General features: G+C 52.9%; 7 protein-coding genes across 7 annotated transcripts; 3 read left to right on the top strand and 4 right to left on the bottom strand.

The window, feature by feature from the left end:
- Positions 1-1864: 1864 nt before the first annotated feature.
- On the bottom strand, positions 1865-3214 carry ColSpa_07428 (putative glucan endo-1,3-beta-glucosidase eglC; the record flags this gene model as incomplete). Its single annotated transcript, XM_049273640.1, has 1 exon — positions 1865-3214. The coding sequence occupies one exon, from the start codon at positions 3212-3214 to the stop codon at positions 1865-1867; it is 1350 nt and encodes a 449-aa protein (XP_049129597.1).
- A 2243-nt stretch (positions 3215-5457) lies between these two features.
- ColSpa_07427 (uncharacterized protein) lies at positions 5458-6159 on the bottom strand (the record flags this gene model as incomplete). Its single annotated transcript, XM_049273639.1, has 1 exon — positions 5458-6159. One exon carries the CDS (start codon positions 6157-6159, stop codon positions 5458-5460), a length of 702 nt encoding a protein of 233 aa, XP_049129596.1.
- Positions 6160-6843: 684 nt separating this feature from the next.
- ColSpa_07426 (uncharacterized protein) lies at positions 6844-7269 on the bottom strand (the record flags this gene model as incomplete). Its single annotated transcript, XM_049273638.1, has 1 exon — positions 6844-7269. One exon carries the CDS (start codon positions 7267-7269, stop codon positions 6844-6846), a length of 426 nt encoding a protein of 141 aa, XP_049129595.1.
- A 312-nt stretch (positions 7270-7581) lies between these two features.
- ColSpa_07425 (uncharacterized protein) lies at positions 7582-8492 on the top strand (the record flags this gene model as incomplete). Its single annotated transcript, XM_049273637.1, has 3 exons — positions 7582-7867; positions 7950-8446; positions 8484-8492. The coding sequence occupies 3 exons, from the start codon at positions 7582-7584 to the stop codon at positions 8490-8492; spliced, it is 792 nt and encodes a 263-aa protein (XP_049129594.1).
- Positions 8493-9187: 695 nt separating this feature from the next.
- Positions 9188-10610, top strand: ColSpa_07424 (kinesin light chain; the record flags this gene model as incomplete). Its single annotated transcript, XM_049273636.1, has 2 exons — positions 9188-10420; positions 10470-10610. 2 exons carry the CDS (start codon positions 9188-9190, stop codon positions 10608-10610), a joined length of 1374 nt encoding a protein of 457 aa, XP_049129593.1.
- A 1150-nt stretch (positions 10611-11760) lies between these two features.
- ColSpa_07423 (putative transcriptional regulatory protein) lies at positions 11761-13773 on the top strand (the record flags this gene model as incomplete). The annotated part of the gene is made up of 2 exons (XM_049273635.1): positions 11761-11801; positions 11859-13773. The coding sequence occupies 2 exons, from the start codon at positions 11761-11763 to the stop codon at positions 13771-13773; spliced, it is 1956 nt and encodes a 651-aa protein (XP_049129592.1).
- A 240-nt stretch (positions 13774-14013) lies between these two features.
- Positions 14014-18085, bottom strand: ColSpa_07422 (ABC transporter BEA3; the record flags this gene model as incomplete). The annotated part of the gene is given in 5 exon segments (XM_049273634.1): positions 14014-14044; positions 14100-15061; positions 15080-16336; positions 16406-17182; positions 17243-18085. 5 exon segments carry the CDS (start codon positions 18083-18085, stop codon positions 14014-14016), a joined length of 3870 nt encoding a protein of 1289 aa, XP_049129591.1.
- Between the last annotated feature and the right edge of the window lie 802 nt (positions 18086-18887).

Genomic DNA, 18887 nt, shown 5'->3' with positions numbered 1-18887 from the left:
AATGCCAATCATGGTAAAGATAGCATGCGCACCCTGCCTGTCTAGACCGGCCTATGCTTGATTTGAAATAGCTGAGAGGGCGATATGCTAGGACAGGCCCCCCAAGTTTATCAATTGGAAGTTGAGGCTCACGGTTGGACGCACTGTCAGCCGTTCACTCAAACCCAGAGCACTAGAACTCGTTCAGGTGCCTATCAACTCCTCTCACTGATTCAATTTCTCAACCCCCGGTTCTTAGATAAGGCATATCGCCGTACCAGTGTCCTTCGGACAGGCCAACTATGGTCGATGGCTGCTTGGAGGTGATATCGAAGACCATGCTGCTCCGGGAACTGTCTTGTGCCAGTAAATCTACTACAACTCGTCTGCCCAAGTGTACTAGGTTGTCGCCGCCGTGGTAGTTCTCGTACACCCTCTCCTTGCCACGTAAATACCCTGCATTGCGGTCGTCGTAATAGGAACAGAGCTAGTGTACTCACTGCTCTGCAACGTCCAGCTTGGCCTGATGCGCTGATGCCGCGTGCTACATAGTAGACGATGCACCTATCCTTGAAGTGCCCGAGAACCCCTTGTCAAAGGATTTACTCGATACCCCTCTTATCGGAGGCACGTTGACTATTTTGGTGGGTTGAGTGTACATGATTGATGGATGGCATGACGGGGTTCGACAGATGCGTTAGTAAGGTCAGCCAGATAAGTCTTGCAGAATTGATTCAAACGGCTTTCGCCAGTCACCACGTGGGCCGGATCCATGTCTCGATTCGGCAACAACGGGTAGAACACCGGAGGTCGTGCATGGCGGATGCATCTGGCCCATCACAGACCCAACATGCTGCTCTCCACGAAGATGACGACATTCCACTCACTATGCAAAGCTATTGTATGCAACTCTATCATAGATTCGGGATCGCTCTCCTCCTCCACCTGTGTATATGTTGATAGTTGTCTTGGCAGGTCATTCTTACTTGCAGACTTGCTGCAGCTATCATCCGTGACTCAAGATAGGTGGATTCGCTGCGGCAATCAAATACGCTATTTTCGCTTTCATAAGGTGTAACATGAAAAACCCCCATAGAAAAATGTGTGTATTCGTGTAAGTTCTTCTGAGCTGCAACGCAACGAATACGACGAAAAAAACAGATGACAAAGTTGTGGAAATGTGCACCCACAAGATGCAATAATTCCGGAAAGCCACTAAGACGTTTGTTTCTACAGCAAACTCGCTCCAGCAGAACCAGTAAGGAGACTATAAACACCGTATATAAGGGATCTTGAAGTGTGTCGTTGAGGCGTAAACGTCACTAACACTAACTAACCGAGCTCGGTGTTGCTACCAAATTGCTTCTGCCTCAGCCGTTGCGATATCATGTATTAACTCTGGACAGCTCTTTGATAAAATACCCTAACGATGTCTTCTCTGAGTAGGCCATGATATTCCCACAGCGAGTAGGTAACGTCACTCATTGACTTAACCAACCGCAAGCCCAAAAGTTGAAATGTGTACCGAGTGAGCGCGCAAGGAAACTTGTCGAGTTTGGATATTCTCAGATTGTGAAGGTCAAAACTTTTTAATTCTTTACTCATGATACCCAGTTCATGTATGTACGTTAGGGATGCTATGTACCTTATAGGAGAGTTTGTGCTCCCATCCAAGCGACAATCCTATTTCCCTTCCATCATTTCCTGTGCGAAGACTTTGCGAAAAGTCAATAGTCTGAGAGTCATCACAGAATGCCATCTGTGCTTTGTTTTCCCCGAAGAAATGCATGTGCAGATTACTTGTCCACCTCGACTGACCATTATAAATGTAAAGCCAATGCTGTGAACGCCGAGAATCAAATGTTTTTCTAACCAACCCAAGGCTTTAGAACATGGCAAAGGCAATCATACCAGCGAGCACAGCAAGGCTGAAGCTCGTCGTGGTGGCACTGCTGCCAGGGACAACAGTGGGTGCCGATGTCGGCAGGCTGATGGTACCATTAGTACCAGGGCGACCGGAGCCGGAGCCTGAGCCCGAGCCCTGAGAAGCAGAAGGCGCAGCACTAATAGTAGAAGTGGCGCTTCCGCCGGAGCCGGAGCCGGAGCCGGAACCACCGGTTGACACGGCAGTCGTCAAGGTGGTAGCAGTGTCAGCAGCGGAACTCTGTTGGCTCGAGCCCGAACCAGAGCCAGAGCCAGTACCAGTGGTAGTGGCAATGACAGAAGAGGACGCAGTACCGCTGGGCTGAGAAGAAGCACTGGCAGAGGCAGAAGATGACGAGCTGGAGCTGGCCTTGTCGCATGAGAGGTCGTATAGCGGCTTGGTGGTCAGAGTTGAGCCAATGACGCCGAAGCTAGGGTTGGGAGTCGTGGGAGAAGAGTCCTGCAAAGTGTACCACCAGACGTTGGTCTTGCCGAACATGGGGCAGCCGACATCATCCCAGAACGTCTTGGCGTTCTCGAGCGAGGGAACAGCAGCACCGACAGTCTTTCCGCTGACAGGCCAGCCAGTCTCCGTAACCCAGACAGGCTTGCCGCCGACGGCCCCCTGAGTGGCACCCAAGGCATCGGCCCAGCGTTGCTTGCTGTCGGAGATGGCGTTGGGCTGGGTGTTCTCGAAGTAGGGGTAAGCATCCATCCCGATCCAGTCGCAGGCGTCAATGACTGCCTTGTTGCTGCCATTAACCCAGGCAGTCCACGTGTCGACGTGGCCGAGAGGAGCGCTGCTAAGAGGTGAATCCTTGATGACCTCGCGGACTTGCTCAAAGTACTTGACGAGAGTGCTAGGCTCAGCGCCAGAGTATTCGCCATTGGCAATGCCGGTGGGTGAATGGCGGTAGAGGTCCTCGCTGCCGATAGAGATGCCGGCAATCAGGCCGTTGAGCTGACTACCGTACTGAGAAACAGTCTTCTTCAAGGCCTCGAGCTCGTTCGCAAAGGAGGCTTCGCCGGCAGAGGCCCAGAGGCCAAGCAAGAGGGTCGTCTTGGTGGAAATGGCGGCCGGGATAGCCGAGATGGGGTCGTTGGTGCTTCCACCCTGGACCATGGTATAGAGGCGGGCAGATGTGAAGGCGCCATTGGTGCCCTCGAGGCTGGCTGCGGTCTTGAACTCAGACTCAAAGTCAGACTGCGTCTTGGCTCGGCCATCGGTAAAGGTAGATCCGTAATTGAAGCCTTGGAAGGCGCTGGCTGTGGCGGCGGCGTAGACAGCCGCAAGGGTGAGAGAAGCTCGCATGGCTGCGGCCGAAACACTGAGCCAACCTAGGGTCTTGCGGTGAGGATACGAGAATGGTGAGAGTGGTTGTTCAGCGGAACGGAGAAAACGCTGAAGGTCGAAGTCGAGAAGAAGATATTTCTATGATACTGGTTGAAGAAGAGAGGGGATGCTCTGGAAGAGGATGGACTACGTATTATAAGATCTGGAAGGCAAGTAGGTCCAAGGTGCGTGTGAACGAGAGACAGATCAGATGGGTTGGCCTAGAGCTCCGCAGGTATTAAGAAGGCCGGGTATCGTGAACAAGTGTGTAAGGTAGGAGGGAGGCCGTGAAAGAAACGAACGAGGCCCGGGTGATGGAGCAGTAGAAAAGGAAAAGCTGGTGGCAGTGCCCAGGCAAAAAAGAGGGATGTTCAAACAAATCACATGAATAACATGCGCGAGTGCCCAGCAGGGTTCCGGCCTGTTCCTTGGACCTGGCAGCAGAACAAACTCCCCTTCCTCTCTTGGTTTCTCTTGCCAGTTTCCACACCCTCAACTAGCAAGCAGGCTTGACCCAATGAAGAAGTGGTGGGCACGCAGAAAGTCGGAAAGGTACGAAAAGCTTGACGAGTGGACGCGAAGAAGGGTCTGGAAGAGGCAAGTCAGGTCACTCGAGTGGGTGGCTCCACATTCCCCGAGTTGACGTGTTTGGCGCCCCTCCCCCTCCACCGAGGCCGTCAGTTACTGAGCAGCTCATGCAGGAACCAGGTGTACCCCGTATCCAAGCAGCACCTCTAGATCCGTGTTGGCCGCCTTTGCCCGGCTCCCCCTGAAGCGACGGCGGCGATGAGGTCACCTCAGTGTGCATGGCAACCACTTCGGGGCAGGGCCGGTCGAAACGAAGACCCAATCACAGCTGCCATCCCAATTTTACCGGCGCCCCGGGCTCCCAATCTGGTGTCTTTGAGCAGCCAGGTCCCTGTTGGCCTGCCATTTATAGCAGCCGATCCCACTATCTGCACCACCAACTCCCTGCTCCATGTTGTTCGGCTAGGCCGTGACGCCCCTCCCCCGTATTTTTCCCCAGCGTCCACGGTGCCGCGGCTGACCTCCAATTAGGTACGATGCCGCGGCCTGAATGCATGAGATCCGCCCGGGCCGGGATTGTTTTTGACGTTTTCTGGTCAACTTGCGCAGCACCTGTGTGCCGTGTTTGCAGATACGAGGCCTCGGTGGGCTCGTTCTACTGTATAGTCGTCGAGTGTTCCCGTGACGTTTCGTTTCCTGCCTTAAAAGTCAACTAACCATACGATCAACGGCTGCCGATGCAACCCTCCATTCCTGAACTATTTATTTTTGTTGATGTTTGCTGTGAGGCCATGACGTTGGTTGGTTGGCGACCTTTTGCCAGCAGAAAAAATGGCGCCACCAAAGAGTCTTTCAGCTCTTTGCGTCAAGCAGGCGCTGGTACTCGCAATGAAAGGCAGGCAGGTTGTGCTTGGGGAGCAGTGTCACCAACGCACAGGCACGGATAAAGGGCTCACGGACCGAGCAAGTTGAAGAAGGAGAGCAATGAGAGGACATGGCAGCTGCAGGTACCAAGCGCCTGCTTCCCCGCCCATGCAAGGTTCAGGGGTCGTGATGGCCTCTGGCATGTCCTCCGGCCCCATTCTCCAGAAGAAAACAAACATCATTGTCCGCATTCCAACGAGTAATCCCGAGCCGTATGCCAGGAACTCGGCATCTCCGGGCTATTCCGTTGCTGAACGATATCGGAATGAATGAGTTTGCACCTGGCCTTTCATGAAACCAATGCGAATCAATGCGCGCCTATGTAGACGCGTTCTCGGGACTTGGCAAAACATTAACAGAATGGACCAGGACATTGGTATTCCAGCGAGATCTATTTTGGATACCCGTGCTTTTGCGGGTTATGCAGGCCTGTTTGTTTGTATAGCTGACTGCTGTTACAGCATCAATACCTAACCTTGCCTACTTCTACATCTACCTTCGATTAACTCATTGGACGTGACACCGAAGCCAATATGGCAACTGCCACATCCCAAACGTACTTACGTTCCTAAGATTACCCTATTTTCTCTCTGGGAAAATTTTGTGTCTCCTTTTGATAAATCTTCTGTGTCTGTCGCCTCTGTATTAATGCTTTCGACAATGGCGTCCGCTCTTGAACATGGACGTTCACCTGCAGATCCAGGATCGGCTGTTCTGTTACTGAAATGAGGCGGCATGCTACTGGAACAACTGCAAATGGTCGTCGCCTATCACAAAGGCCTCGGCGGCGACAGAAGCTGCTGCAACGGGTGGACAACGTTCTCGCAGAAAAGCTTCTGGAACTCAAAGTTCCACGATAAGTTCCTTTTGACGCACTGGACGAGGCATGCCTCGACGGCATTCAGATGATGCGGCAGCAGCTTGTCGTCGCTAAGCTCCAGCCAGCGGCTGGCTGCTTGCAGCCGCTCCCCAAATGTCACCGTGCTACCTTGCTGGTTCTCCGCAGCCCAAACCTCGATTGATTTATGTTGCAATATCTCTAGCATCAGGATAGCGAGCTCTAGCACTGTTGCTTTCGTTGCCTGCGTGCTCAGGCTGGGATCAAGTGGCTGTACTGGTAACAGCGCAGGATCGATTGCCTGCTCCACGAATGGCGCCCCTGCTGCCACCCACCCATTTCCCTCAACCAAAAACTTGATTGTCTGGTTGTTTAAAGGAATGCCGCACCAAGAGGTGTGGTGAAGTTGGAGGACGGCCGTGGCCACATCTAGAGCCAGCAGACTCTGTTGTTTTGGCGTCATGCGGGCGTCTCGGTCCTGTGCCGCAGCTGCAAGGAAGTCTCTCAGTGTCATAGTGGATTTGAATGACTGCTGTGACTTGATGGCTTCTTGCCTCAAGTTAAGCACATCGGCCGCGAGTTCGAGGGCAAGAGTATGGCCCTGTCTGCGGGCCTCGCGAGCGTTCTCGCACATGTGTGTAATGCGGATACTGGTGGGTTGCGAACTATCATCATATGTTGCTGTGACTGAGATGGTCGGAATATTCCCAACGTGGCGATTTATCCCCTCGGAACGGTTTGGTCTGCTGTGTTGTTTAGCATATGCACTTCCGTGGCTCTCTAATAAATGAGCAAAACAAACCCTATCTGCCAGTTCCCGGCGTCGTTCATATAGATTTCATGGGCGCGAGTCATCACCTCAGCCTCTTGTAGTAAGGCTTCTTCGGTAGGAAAACAGACACGAAAGACGATGTGCGTCGGCTGAGCACTTTGGGGCGAGTTGACAATCCGGTTTTCTAATCGAATCATAAGCGTGCCTTGGTCGTGGCAGTCGCATGTCCAACATTGACACGCCGCTCTGTACAGTGAAGTAGCACTGATCCGGACTTGGGCAAAAAGCTGGGCCATCTTTGTAGAAGCTCTTGAAGGTTGCCTGGCTTCCCAATCTCGCTGCGTCTTAACACGTTTGAGGAGTTTACCGAGCGAGTATCTCTCTGTCCGGAGATCCTTAACTAAAGTGTCCAGGCTTTTCCGATCGATTGCGAATTTAAAACGGCCTTTGACTAAGGATGGTCCCTGGGGATTCGAGCTCGCACGAATAATAGCATCTAAATCATCCTTTGCCGCCTGATGAGCAGGAAACTGTTAGCGGTAAACGTCATTTCGCTTCATAGGTGGGTGGACTTGCAGTCTTAAGTCGCACAATGTTTCCGAGCTTAGATGTGATGTCTTTCAAACACTTTTCGTAATAGCCCAATATCTCGAGAAACTGTGGATAGAGCTGACCCAGATACCTTGTCACCTCGTCGCCGGTTTTGGAATCCCTTAGGACAGCAACACACCTCGCTTCAGGAGGGTCTACGTCGTCAAGTATCTCGGGCACCCTCGCTTCCCGGAGCAGCTGCAGAATGTCCAGATAGAAAGCCGTCTTCTGTGTCGAGAGTTGGTGGATCAGATCATCGATAAGTCCTTGAAATTTCAAAAGCGTGTTAAGAGTCCCCTTTCCGTCTCTGTAGTCGGCCAAAGCGTTGATTACAAGCGGAAGCACACCGAGGATGACGCCAGCGAGCTCAAACCCAGACATTGCGACTTTAAGGGACAAGTTGCATGTTCCTCCGAATTTAGGATGTGTGTCTGGTTATCGGTAACCAGGCAGAGTGTAGTTTTCAACATGCTTATGAAGCGGGGTAAGTCACATCATATGGCAGTGTTTCTATCGGTGGTTGGCTTAATGCCCGACACCCTTCGAACACAGCCTCATGCAATGCATGCTTAGTCAAGCCTAAGGGTGACTGATTCCTGCCTCCCCTCTTCGAGCGGATAAAAACATCTTTCCTCTACTATGGTAGATTTTGCCTTACTTAGCTCAACATAACCCTTGCTGTCAGCACTCGCCATGGCCGTGGAGAAGCCGCACCAGCCCGAACTCCAGTCCCGAGGACTTGAAGTGTTCAAATGGTTTCAAGAATTGACTGAGATGCCCTGGATAAATGACGAGGCTACGGTCATTCCATCGCGACGGAGTATCGAGCTAGAAGACGAGAGGTTCAGGCTTTGGTCACAAAGCATGGGACTCATGCAAATGGGGCACGCATCTCTCGACTATCGAGTTCGGGATTCATCGGTAATCAAGAATTCACTGGCCAGTGTTTTATCTGAGCTAGTATTACATCTTGAGAACCGTAAGTGCTCCGCCCGTCAGCCTAATCAAGTGCTAACCAACCGAAGTTGCATCAATCATTCTCGGCAATCGGCCTCCAGCAGAACAAGATCGCGCGGCCGGACATTGCAGCAACGCCTCATCCGACGATTCCGACGAAGAGGCCTCTCTTTCCTCCTTTGGCAGCGGCTCTTTTCATGAAGCCGATTTTCGTATGGCTAGCGTGGTGGAGCGGCTTGACACTCTGTACAAGTTTGCAGCCAAGATACGAAACCCTCGAAATCGCCCACAAAGGCCAACCAACGATCTGTATAAGCACATTCCAGAGAGTGAGCGAGCTGAGTACAGAGAGAGCCAAGAGCGGATCGAAACTGCACTCATCACCTTCGTACAGCAACGGCATCTGCTGGAGTCCGTCACGGAAGCACAGCTCAAGGTCCTTGATATGAGTCAGGAAGATCTCCTCGAGCGATATGCCTTAAGTACACATTGGCTGGTCCGCAGGATTGGCTTGGCCAATGCGCGACGAAAACAGCAGTTTGTCTACTGGGAAAAGCATGCCGAACTACTCGCCCGCGACGTCACCATGAAGGCACCCATAGTTCGTAAAGAGGCTACCGCTGTTTCCCCCGTTACAGCACATATAGGAAAGCCAGCACATTCTGTGGCAACTTCAGCAACCAACCTTGTTGATGCGAAGTTGATAGGGCCAGACGATCTTAAATCTGTCATCTCCCATCACAGCCGTGTGTCTACAGTTATTAGCCCGCAGGGAGAAAAGCTGGCATGGCCCCCAGCACCTCGCCGTCTCGCTGGAAACAAGTTCTTTTCCTGCCCTTATTGCAAGGTGTTATGTCCGGAAACCTATCACTCTCATGAAAAATGGCGGTATGTGTTCATTTCTCTGCCCTGACAGCATGTTTGTCACACGTCACTTACTGTTTGCGTGTGCCTCAGCCAACACCAGGCGTATGATTTGCAGCCTTATCAATGCACATACGAGGACTGTCCAGACCCTCATCGGCTATTCGGCCAACGACAAGAATGGATCGACCACGAGAACCAACATCGGCGCGTATGGTTTTGCCACACACATGATGAAGAATTCGAGACACTGCCAGCATATCATCAGCATATTGATCATAAGCACCGTGATGAAGGTTCGTCCCCAGAGTTGGAGGCAGTTCTCGTGGGGTCGTCCCTGCAGCCACATCGAGATTGTCCTCTCTGTCCGACCGCCTTTTCCGACCTTACCCATATGCGAAATCATATAACGTATCACCTGGAGCGATTGGCACTTTTTGCACTTCCCAACGCTGAGCAAGACACCCATAACGAAACCATGTCAGGGCATTCTGCAGACAGCAACCGGGTTGTGGAACACCAGGGACGTCGAGACTCTATGAGTGGTGATTTCAGCCAAGAAGAGAACGTATCATTCGCCGAATTTACAAAATCAACAACAGAAGAGACGCAGGACCCCAGCTCGTTCACGAGCACAACACAAGCCAACCGAGAGCTAGTCCTCCAATTGGAATCACAAAGCTTGAAAACCGATATTGATGCAACTGTTAGCCAATGGCTGTCTCTCATTTCAGACCACAAGCCTCTACTAAGGTCTGACGAAGAATGGGTTCCAACTGAGGATCAAGCGTGGAACAAGGACGAGCAGGCAACAGAATTGTTTTCGCAGGTACCTGAAGAGGAGATTCCTGGTACACTCATGCGCATGGCCAACCGGGCGTACAGGTTTTGGGAACAGGGCCGGTGGGAGGCGGCAGAGAAGCTGCAGGTGCAGGTGGTAGAGTCAAGTGAAAGGGTACTCGGCAAGGAGCATCCTCGTACGCTCACCAGCATGGCCGACCTAGCGTCGACGTACCATGACCAAAGACAATTAACAAAAGCAGAAGAGCTGCAGGTGCAGGTGATGGAAATAAGTGAAAGGGTACTCGGCAATGAGCATCCTCGTACCCTCGCCAGCATGGCTAACCTGGCGTTAACTTATGCTATGCAAGGCAGGTGGAAGGAGGCTGAGGAGTTACAGGTGCAGGTGATGGAAACAAGTGAAAGAGTACTCGGCAATGAGCATCCTCGTACACTCGCCAGCATGGCTAACCTGGCGTTAACTTATGCTATGCAAGGCAGGTGGAAGGAGGCTGAGGAGTTACAGGTGCAGGTGATGGAAACAAGTGAAAGGGTACTCGGTGAAGAGCATCCTGATACGCTCATCAGCATGGCTGACCTAGCGTCGACGTACTATGACCAAGGACAGTTAACAAAGGCAGAAGAGCTGCAGGTGCAGGTGATGGAAACAAGTGAAAGGGTACTCGGCAAGGAGCATCCTCGTACACTCACTAGCATGGCCGGCTTAGGGTCAATATACTATGACCAAGGACGGTTGATAGAGGCAGAGAAGCTGCAGGTGCAGGTGATGGAAACAAGTGAAAGAGTACTCGGCAATGAGCATCCTCGTACACTCGCCAGCATGGCTAACCTGGCGTTAACTTATGCTATGCAAGGCAGGTGGAAGGAGGCTGAGGAGTTACAAGTGCAAGTGTTGGAGGCAAAAAAGAGGGTACTTGGTGAGGAGCATCCCAACACGCTCACCAGCATGGCTGAGCTAGCGTCGACGTATTATCACCAAGGTCAATGGGACGATGCTATTCGACTTCTGGAAGACTGTATACGCTACAGACAGCGATGCCTTGGTGCAGGTCATCCGGACACAGTATCGTCTATCTCAGCTCTATCGGAATGGAAAGTAGAGTTCGAAAGAGGTGGGCGAGAATCCCATAACTCTTCTATGATCCAAGGAAGATAGTGCTGCAAGCTTGAGTATAGGACCTAATTGTAAGGAAACTGTGCGTAATTTCCAAATTGGGGGCCCCAAGAACCGATTTGCTTGATGATCCGTGATAAAATCACCTTAGTAAAATGCCGTCTTGCATGTAGTTATGCTGGAAGAATGTGCCATCTTTTTCCGCAGCCGAGCTTGTAGTCGCTTTTAGGGAAGACCGTTACAGATACCATTGCCATTCCCGATATTCGGCCTCTCTATTGTAGCCAGATTTGTTGATAAAGACAGTTTAGTAGGACTCTGTCGTGAAATTAGGTTCCAAGACGAGATATTGGCGCAGGTGGCTAAGTTAGCCACTTCTCACACGACTCATGATACTCAGCAACCTATATAAGAGACTACTTCTCGTCTCGTAGATAGTTTCTAAGATAACCACTTTTCTACCTCTTGAAGCACAGATTGATCTTTTCACCACAGACTCCTAGTGGTAACGTGCGGCGCACAAGGCTTTTGAAGCTGCTATAGGAGTCCCTAATACTTGCGTTATCAGGATGTATTTTAGACTAGGCCTCGCAGCATTCATTTATAGTTTCATGATGGTATGTTTAGCAGAATCGGAAGAGCTGAAGGCTCTGACGAAGGACGAGAGCACAGCTGGGTGCAAGACACATCTTTGATTGAGGTGATGCCCCTGAAGATATTACCAGTAGGGGCAACAGCAAATTCTGGCTATGTGAAGGATTCCTTGTAAATTCCTTCGTCACGATGGGTTCCATCTGCGAAGCTTTGGTCTGTGCCACCACCGCTAAAAAAAGATAGTTCAAAACATCAGTGACACCCAGTTCGGATTTTACTGTACAGCGTACTTCAACAGAATGTTACGTCCGATGCTGTGTTGATTGTGTAAACCGAGTTGTTCTCTCCAGTCGATCAGTCACTCACCGGCTGTGTTACTGCTGTTGCCAGCTGGCAGGTTTGATATAGCACCACCCAATTATAGGTATTCCTCCCATCTGCGTCTTCCGCGTAAATTACGGAACATGATGTCTAGGCAGCTTCGGCACCAACCGTCATCAACAACCCGTCCCAAATGATACCTAGATAGATGTCGAACAAACATGGCGAGGCTTAAAGAGATCCTGCCAGCCAGCCCTCAACTGTGAGTTGATGCCCATCCGATATTGGGTCGGTATTTTTAGACCTGACAATGATTCAGGCTCGCCTCTCCAGAGACAAGCACCAGTTCGAAGAGTGAGCCGGGCAGGAACAGCAAAGTCAAGCTGTCTCGCACAAGCACGCGCAAAGTGAGGACTGGTTGCATTACCTGCAAAAGACGTCACATCAAATGCGACGAGGCAAAACCGCACTGCGGTAACTGCCTTCAGAGTCGAGGCCACTGCGAGGGTTATCTCGTGGCCCCAAAGAAGACCTCCGGGCCTGCGCAGATCTGTTGGGACTCCAAACACGTCATCCGCCAAGCCCCATCGCCAGCAACCCAGGCGAGGCTGGACGCCAACGCCCGAGACTTTCGGGATGACGCGGGCCTGAACTACTTTCAAGAGTTTGTCGGTCTGCTCAGAGGGCCTTGGATGAGCGCAGCATCGAGTGGTGACTTGTGGGTGGTCACGTTGCCTCAACTTGCCCGCAACAACGGCACGCTTCGCTCCGCCGCAATGGCAATAGGCGCGCTGAGCGTGTGGTATCGCCAGTCTGCCTCCGGGTCACTCCGCGCGGTGACAATGCCAGATCAACCGACGTGTGAGGGAGACGCCCACTACTTCCGGGCGGTCGCCCACTACTGCGACTCGCTAAGGGCACAGAGAAGGCGCTCATCTGTACAGGATGCCGTCTTCTTGTCGGTGCTTTTATTATTCTTCGAATCCCTCCGCGGAAACAGAAAGGCTGCCCTAGACCATGTCAACCACGCACTTTCTCTGCTGTTGGCCATCATGACGGATGCAGATGCGCAGCTCCATCTGTCCGATTTGGCGCCCAATCCGCGGCCCGTCATCGGGACCGTAGCAGACGTCTTCAACCAGTTGGCCAGACAGGCTCGCGCCGTCTTCCGGGGGAGGATTCTCGACGGCCCGCCTCTCCCCAACCTCCAAAGGGGGTTGAGGAGCAGCAAGCAAACCATGGAGTCCTTCATGATCCTCCTAAGTCAGATGCGAAGCGATTACGACATTGGCAGCTCGGTGCCTCCTGTCTTCAGTAGTCTAGACGAGTTCGAACAGACCTGGCCCATCCTGCGGCGTCACCAGGCCGCGATGAGCGCGATCATGGAAGACGCCATCCAGAAATCGGGCATCTATGGCTCTCATGACGATGCCGCCATTACGAAATTCCACCTTGATCTTCTCGGGAACCCGCACATCAAGGAGTACTGCACACACTTCCAAGAGTCCATGGATAAGTTGCACGCCGCGTTTCAGCCCCTATTCAAAGAGATAATCTCATCCGACATCGGATCGCCAACCTATCTGCGAGCGATTCTTCTGCGCTTGGAGTTCTTGGAAGTCTATACCACCAGCAACGCCACAAACTTCATCGAGGCCGACTCCGTCGCGTCGCTGTCGCCTCTGTTCCGCGAATATCTCTCCCTCGGCCACATCGCGCTGAGAACGACCAACAATGAGGTCCGGAGGAACCCGGCACACAACTTGTCTCTGCAACGTGGCTTGGCATGGTACCTCTTGATCGTGTCGCTGTTCAGCCGTGACCCCGTCATCCGCGACGAGGCCGTGTGGATGCTGAGGGACTACCCGGGCCAGGACGGACTATGGAACACGCGCGCCCTGTACGCTCTGGCCCTCAGGAACCGTCACATCGAGCGCGTGAATGCTGTAGAGGGCACGCCTGAAGAGCAGTGGCGGCGGTTGTGGCGGCGGGAATTCCTATTCGAAGACGGCGGCGACCGTGTTGTGCTACGGTACCTGGTCAAAGACGAGTCGACGGGAGCATGGCATCTGGTAGAGGAATTAGCCGAGATACAGGGCGAGGGCGATGCCGTGCAGTGGACGCCGCGACCCATCACGGGTCACGGTGGGCTGCTGGTCATAGATTTGTATACAGCGTGGAAAGATATGGAACTGGTCATGCCGACGTGGAAGGATGCAGGTGTAGAGGCGTAAGAAGGCTACGCAGGGGACGACGCTGGAGTCGAGGTAAGTTTCTAATTACGATCTAAGCGAACTATCTATAATGCTAGCTTGATACCCTCAATGAGACGTTGAGACACAATGGAAACTGAACAGAAACATGAAAACACGACGCCTAACGAGGATGATTGTACCGAGGAGCTTTGCGGTTTCGCTTCGTTTACCTTTGACTTTACTCCCCTTTGGCCATTACACCTGCAACCGACAGATCGGTCACCTATTGATCCAAGGCTTGAGTCTGGCACTGCAATCGTCTATTAGCATGGGACCTTCGAGAGCAGAACAGGGGGAAAGCTTACCATCTCCCAGTAGACGCCCTGTTTCCTAATAAGCTCGTTGTGAGACCCCTTCTCCACCACCCTCCCTCGCTGAAGACGAAAATGACATCAGCGTTCTGGATGGTCGATAGCCTGTGGGCCACGGCCACCACGGTCCGTCCATCACGCGCCCTCTCGAATGCGGCTTGCACAATCTTCTCTGACTCAGAGTCCAGCGCCGATGTGGCTTCGTCCAGCAGCAGGAGCTTAGGATCGCGGATCAGGGCACGCGCGATGGCAATGCGCTGCTTCTGTCCGCCAGACATGGACACGCCCTTGGCACCGACGTCGGTATCATAACCCTCGGGCAGAGAGACGATGAAGTCGTGGATGAAGGCGTCGATACAGACCTCGTGTATCCTCTCATCAGAAATCGAGCTAGGATTCTCGATGCCGAAGAGAATGTTATCGCGGACCATCCCTCGGAACATGATCGGCTCCTGAGCGACGAGTGAGACGTGCTGGCGGTACTCATACACGTCGAGGTCGTGGATATTGACGCCATTGCAGAGAATCGAGCCGTGGCCTTTGTTCAGATCGTAGAACCGTTCCAGGAGAGAGATGATGGTTGTCTTGCCGCATCCCGAGGGGCCCACGAAGGCCGCGTATTGACCCTTCTCGATGGTGAGGTTCAGACCCTCGAACACGACAACGTCACGCGTGGGATACTTGAAGTCGACGTCTCGCAACTCGACTCGCACGCCTCCTTCGGCTTCGGCTATGTCTTCACTGCCTCTTGTCGCGGCTTGACCAACATCCGCAGACTCCCTGACGTCGAGGATGCGATCAGCAGCAGCAGCCGCCTGCGCAGCGCTGGGAGCCACGGCCAAAATTTGACTGGCTGCCTCTGCGCCCTGAATGATTGCCATGAAACAGACGAAGAATGCCTCCATGGAATACTCGCCACTGGCCAAAAGCCTGCCGCCGTACCAGAAGACCAACGCCTGGCATCCGAGACTTACACTATCTGCGAAGCCATAGAGCACGGCCGTCCACTGTGCTTTGCGACGAGCTGCTAGGATGTGTCCGCTGAGGAGCTTTTCGTACCGCGCATTGATGACGGATTCCATACCGAGAGAGGAGACTGTCCTGATAGCCCCGATAGCTTCGGTGGCGAACTGCGAGCTCTCCCCAAAGACCGCCATATTCATCTTGTCGAACTGCACCTCATGTCTGTACTTCCACAATCCTGCGCCCAGCATGATTGGCATAGTGATGAACATGGCGACCAAGCCGAGCTTCCAGCCGAAAATAAGCGCGATGGTGATACATCCGATGACAGTGAAGATACCGGAAAGCAGCATCGCCAGGTTCAAGCCAAGCAGCTCCTCTAGTAACTTTGCGTCGCCTGAGATTCTGGAGCTCAGGGCACCGTGGGAGTTCTTGTCCTCATCGAAGAAGCTGAGATGTTGATGCAGCATATCGGTGAGGTATTGCTTCTTGTATGTCGCGCTGACGAAGTACTGGAGACGCAGGCCGATCCAGCACTGAGCGACGTAAGCCAGACCAACACCTCCGGCGAGGGCAAACCACATCAGACCCCAAAAGTCTGCTCCTCTCTTGAGGTCGTCGCCAGTCAGGAGAAACACGGCGAGGACTTTGGAGAAGAGCCACGCCTGTACAGGCGTGCCGGCTGCAGTCGCCATGCAGGACAAGATTACGGCAATGTACGACGTCCAATTCGCTCTCCGTTCGTAAAGGAGCTTTCCAAAGCTGCGTACCAGACCACGAGACTTGTGGGACGCCTCGCCTTCAGAGGTATCCGTAAAGGCTACAGACGGGAGATTCACATGATCCACAAAAACCTTCTCTTCCATTTCCGACTCGAGCCCCGAAGCAGAAGCGTCTGACACTGACTTCCCCGGTGTTGACAAATTTAGTGCTTGGGCTCGTACCAAGGAGCTGTAGACACTCGAAGGGTCACTCAGAAGACTTTGGTGAGTGCCCTGTTCGACCGCCTGCCCTCGTTGCAGCACGACGATGTTGTCGGCCTTCTTGATTGTTGATAGCCGATGAGCGATGGTAATGGTGGTGCGTCCTTGTGTGACTCGGTCGAGCGCGGCCTGGACAATCTTTTCGCTTTTGGCGTCAATTGCACTGGTGGCTTCATCGAGTATGATGATACGAGGCTTCTTGATAATACTCCTAGCGATTGCAAGACGTTGTTTTTGACCGCCGGACAGTTTGGCGCCTCCGTCACCAACCCGCGTATCATAGCCCTGCAAACACAAGTTAGAAATCGACAAAAGACAGACACACGAGGATTGCATGCGCTAATATAAACTTACATCCGGTAGTCGGCAGATGAACTCGTGGGCGTAAGATTCTTGACAAGCGTCACGAACAAGCTCTCGCTTGACAGTTTCGGGCTCGTTCTCCCACTCGGTACCGATGAGGCCGTTGGCAACATTGCTGAAGATAGTGTTGTTGAAAAGGAAGGGCTCCTGCTGAACCAGCCCGACCTGAGCTCTCCACCACTTGAGGTCAAGGTCCTCTAGATTCACGCCACCGACGCTGATGGCCCCAGAGAGGTTGGGTAGAATCAGCGATTTCAGCTCTTCGTTAACGCATTCCACTGTTTCATTTTCTGGCTTTTCCAAAGACTGATCATCAACAACCCGGGGCAAAGCGTGTTGCTCTCTTAACGAGTACCACCGCTCCAGTAAGCCAACGATGGTGCTTTTACCGGAGCCAGATGGACCGACGAGAGCCACGTTCTGGCCCGGCTGGATGCGAAAGCTCAGTGAGTTGAGAACCTTGACACCGGCCCGACTGGGGTACTCGAATGTCACGTCTTCAAACACGATATCCTGAGAGTCAATATCTGGCTTCAGGGTACCGGTAGGAGGCAGAGGGGCATCGATCACTGTGAAAAGCTCGCAGGCAGCCACCATCGCCTTGCTGACGGCGATGATTGGTGTTGAAATCCTTTCTAGGGAAGTAAGAATCATCATAACGGACATCAGCACCACGACGACCACACCAGCATCGTTGAGCGCGCCGGCGATGTAGCGCTGGGTGCCGTACCAGAATGCCAGACCGAACGCACCGAATACGCCGAAAAACTACCTGCGTGTCAGTACTCGTGTACGAATTACACCCTAAAAGGTTGAAACGGAACTTACGATAAGACCGAACTGAATCGCCACAACTGGGGCAGTCTTCTGGGCCCGCTTCATAGCTTCCTGCACCCAAGATTCATAGCGGGAGATGATGTGCCTCTGCGCACCGCAAGCCATCACCAAACGAATACCTCCAAGGGCTTCGCTCGCGACGGCAGTACCCTGAGCATCAGCTTCGGTTGTGGCAGTCTCTCCCTTGACGATGATAGGCATAACCACGGCCAGGACGATCAGAATGTACAGGATTAACGACGCAGTCACCAAGGTGAGATCCCAACTCCAGATGAAGGCAATGACCAGGGCCGCCCAGATCGTGCCGTTGAACTGCAAGAAGGTGCCCAGGCGGTCGGAAATGCCGATCTGCAACACAGCTGACGTCCCCGTGATGGCAGTCGCCGCAGCTCCTGGAGGCATCGAGTCAATGACGTGAATCGACTGAGCGAACAACGACTGCAGATAGTGCAGGCGGATGGCAGACGAGAGCCGGATCCCAATCATCCTGAAGCAGAACTTGTTGATGGCGTTGAGCGCCCATCGGCCGACGAAGAGGGCCGTGATGTACAAGGCCTGGCGGTTGAGGATGCTGTCGAACTGCGAGCGGGTGATGGTGGTGTTGTCGCTGAAGTAGCTAGTGAACTGGCCGACGAGCTGGCCGAAGATGATGTTCATGAGCGGCAGGGTGACGCCGGCGGCGATGGACGCCACCGACGCGATCACGTAGACGAAGAAGTCCCATTTCGTCGCGTAGGTGAAGACTCTAAGGTAGTCGGTGAATTTTGGTTTCCGCACTAAAGTCGTCTTGGCTGGTGTCGCGGTCTCGCTGGTCCGGACTGGACTTTTGGCCATGGTGTCAGGCGCGTCGTGCCGTCGTGGTTGTTGTTGTTGAAGAAGCCGTCCTAGATTTTAGCACCTGCCGTGTAAGTTTGACAGCTTCCTTCCAGACTTTGACAGAAAAAGGGGCGTTGGACTTTACATGGGAACGGCCGGATGTTCTCTTGTGAGCAATTGTGTCCATTCTTGATGTTTTGACGTCAGAAGGTCCGACCTCGTGCTTCAAGGAGGAGGCGGACGTTCTTGGGCCTTTTGCAAGAGTGCATGCAGCAAATCGAAACGAGGCACTGCTCAACGGGTCGTGTAAGTGGAGGTCCGGGGAGCACCGAGAACTGAAGATGAGATGTTTGAAGAGACTGAGGGCAGGATCTGATGACAAGTAGATGCAGTGCAAATGTTTGCATTGCTTCTTTGGATGTTTTTGAACATTGAAAATTTCAATCTAGCCTCTCGAGAGCTCCATGGCCAAAATCTGATGTGGTTGACCACAAGAAGTTGCCCCTAGAAGCGTTGGCTAGGTACATGGCGACACTGCGAGAACCGTTGTGTTACCGTTTTCGGAAGGTTAGGAGCCGTGCGGTCGGAGACCCGAGTACGACCCACTGATCCAGATTGTATGTAAGGCGGAAAATTGGAGCCAATCGAGCCAGCTGCCTTGGCGTCCGGCTCTCCGTGTACTTTGGCACATTAGAGAATTCCGCCGTACTGGCATGTACTGACTAGGAGGTGTTCTTCACTCTGTCGGCAGCATCTGCTACAACTTTCAGCAGCGTGGCAGTGCCGCCGGACTTCAAATACGCCCGCGTCTCCGTTGCCC

This window comes from Colletotrichum spaethianum, assembly GCF_022836535.1.
Source record: "Colletotrichum spaethianum MAFF 239500 DNA, contig19, whole genome shotgun sequence".
NCBI lineage: Eukaryota > Fungi > Ascomycota > Sordariomycetes > Glomerellales > Glomerellaceae > Colletotrichum > Colletotrichum spaethianum.
Note: the sequence above shows the minus strand (reverse complement) of the source record. Positions and strands in the feature narration are given on the sequence as shown.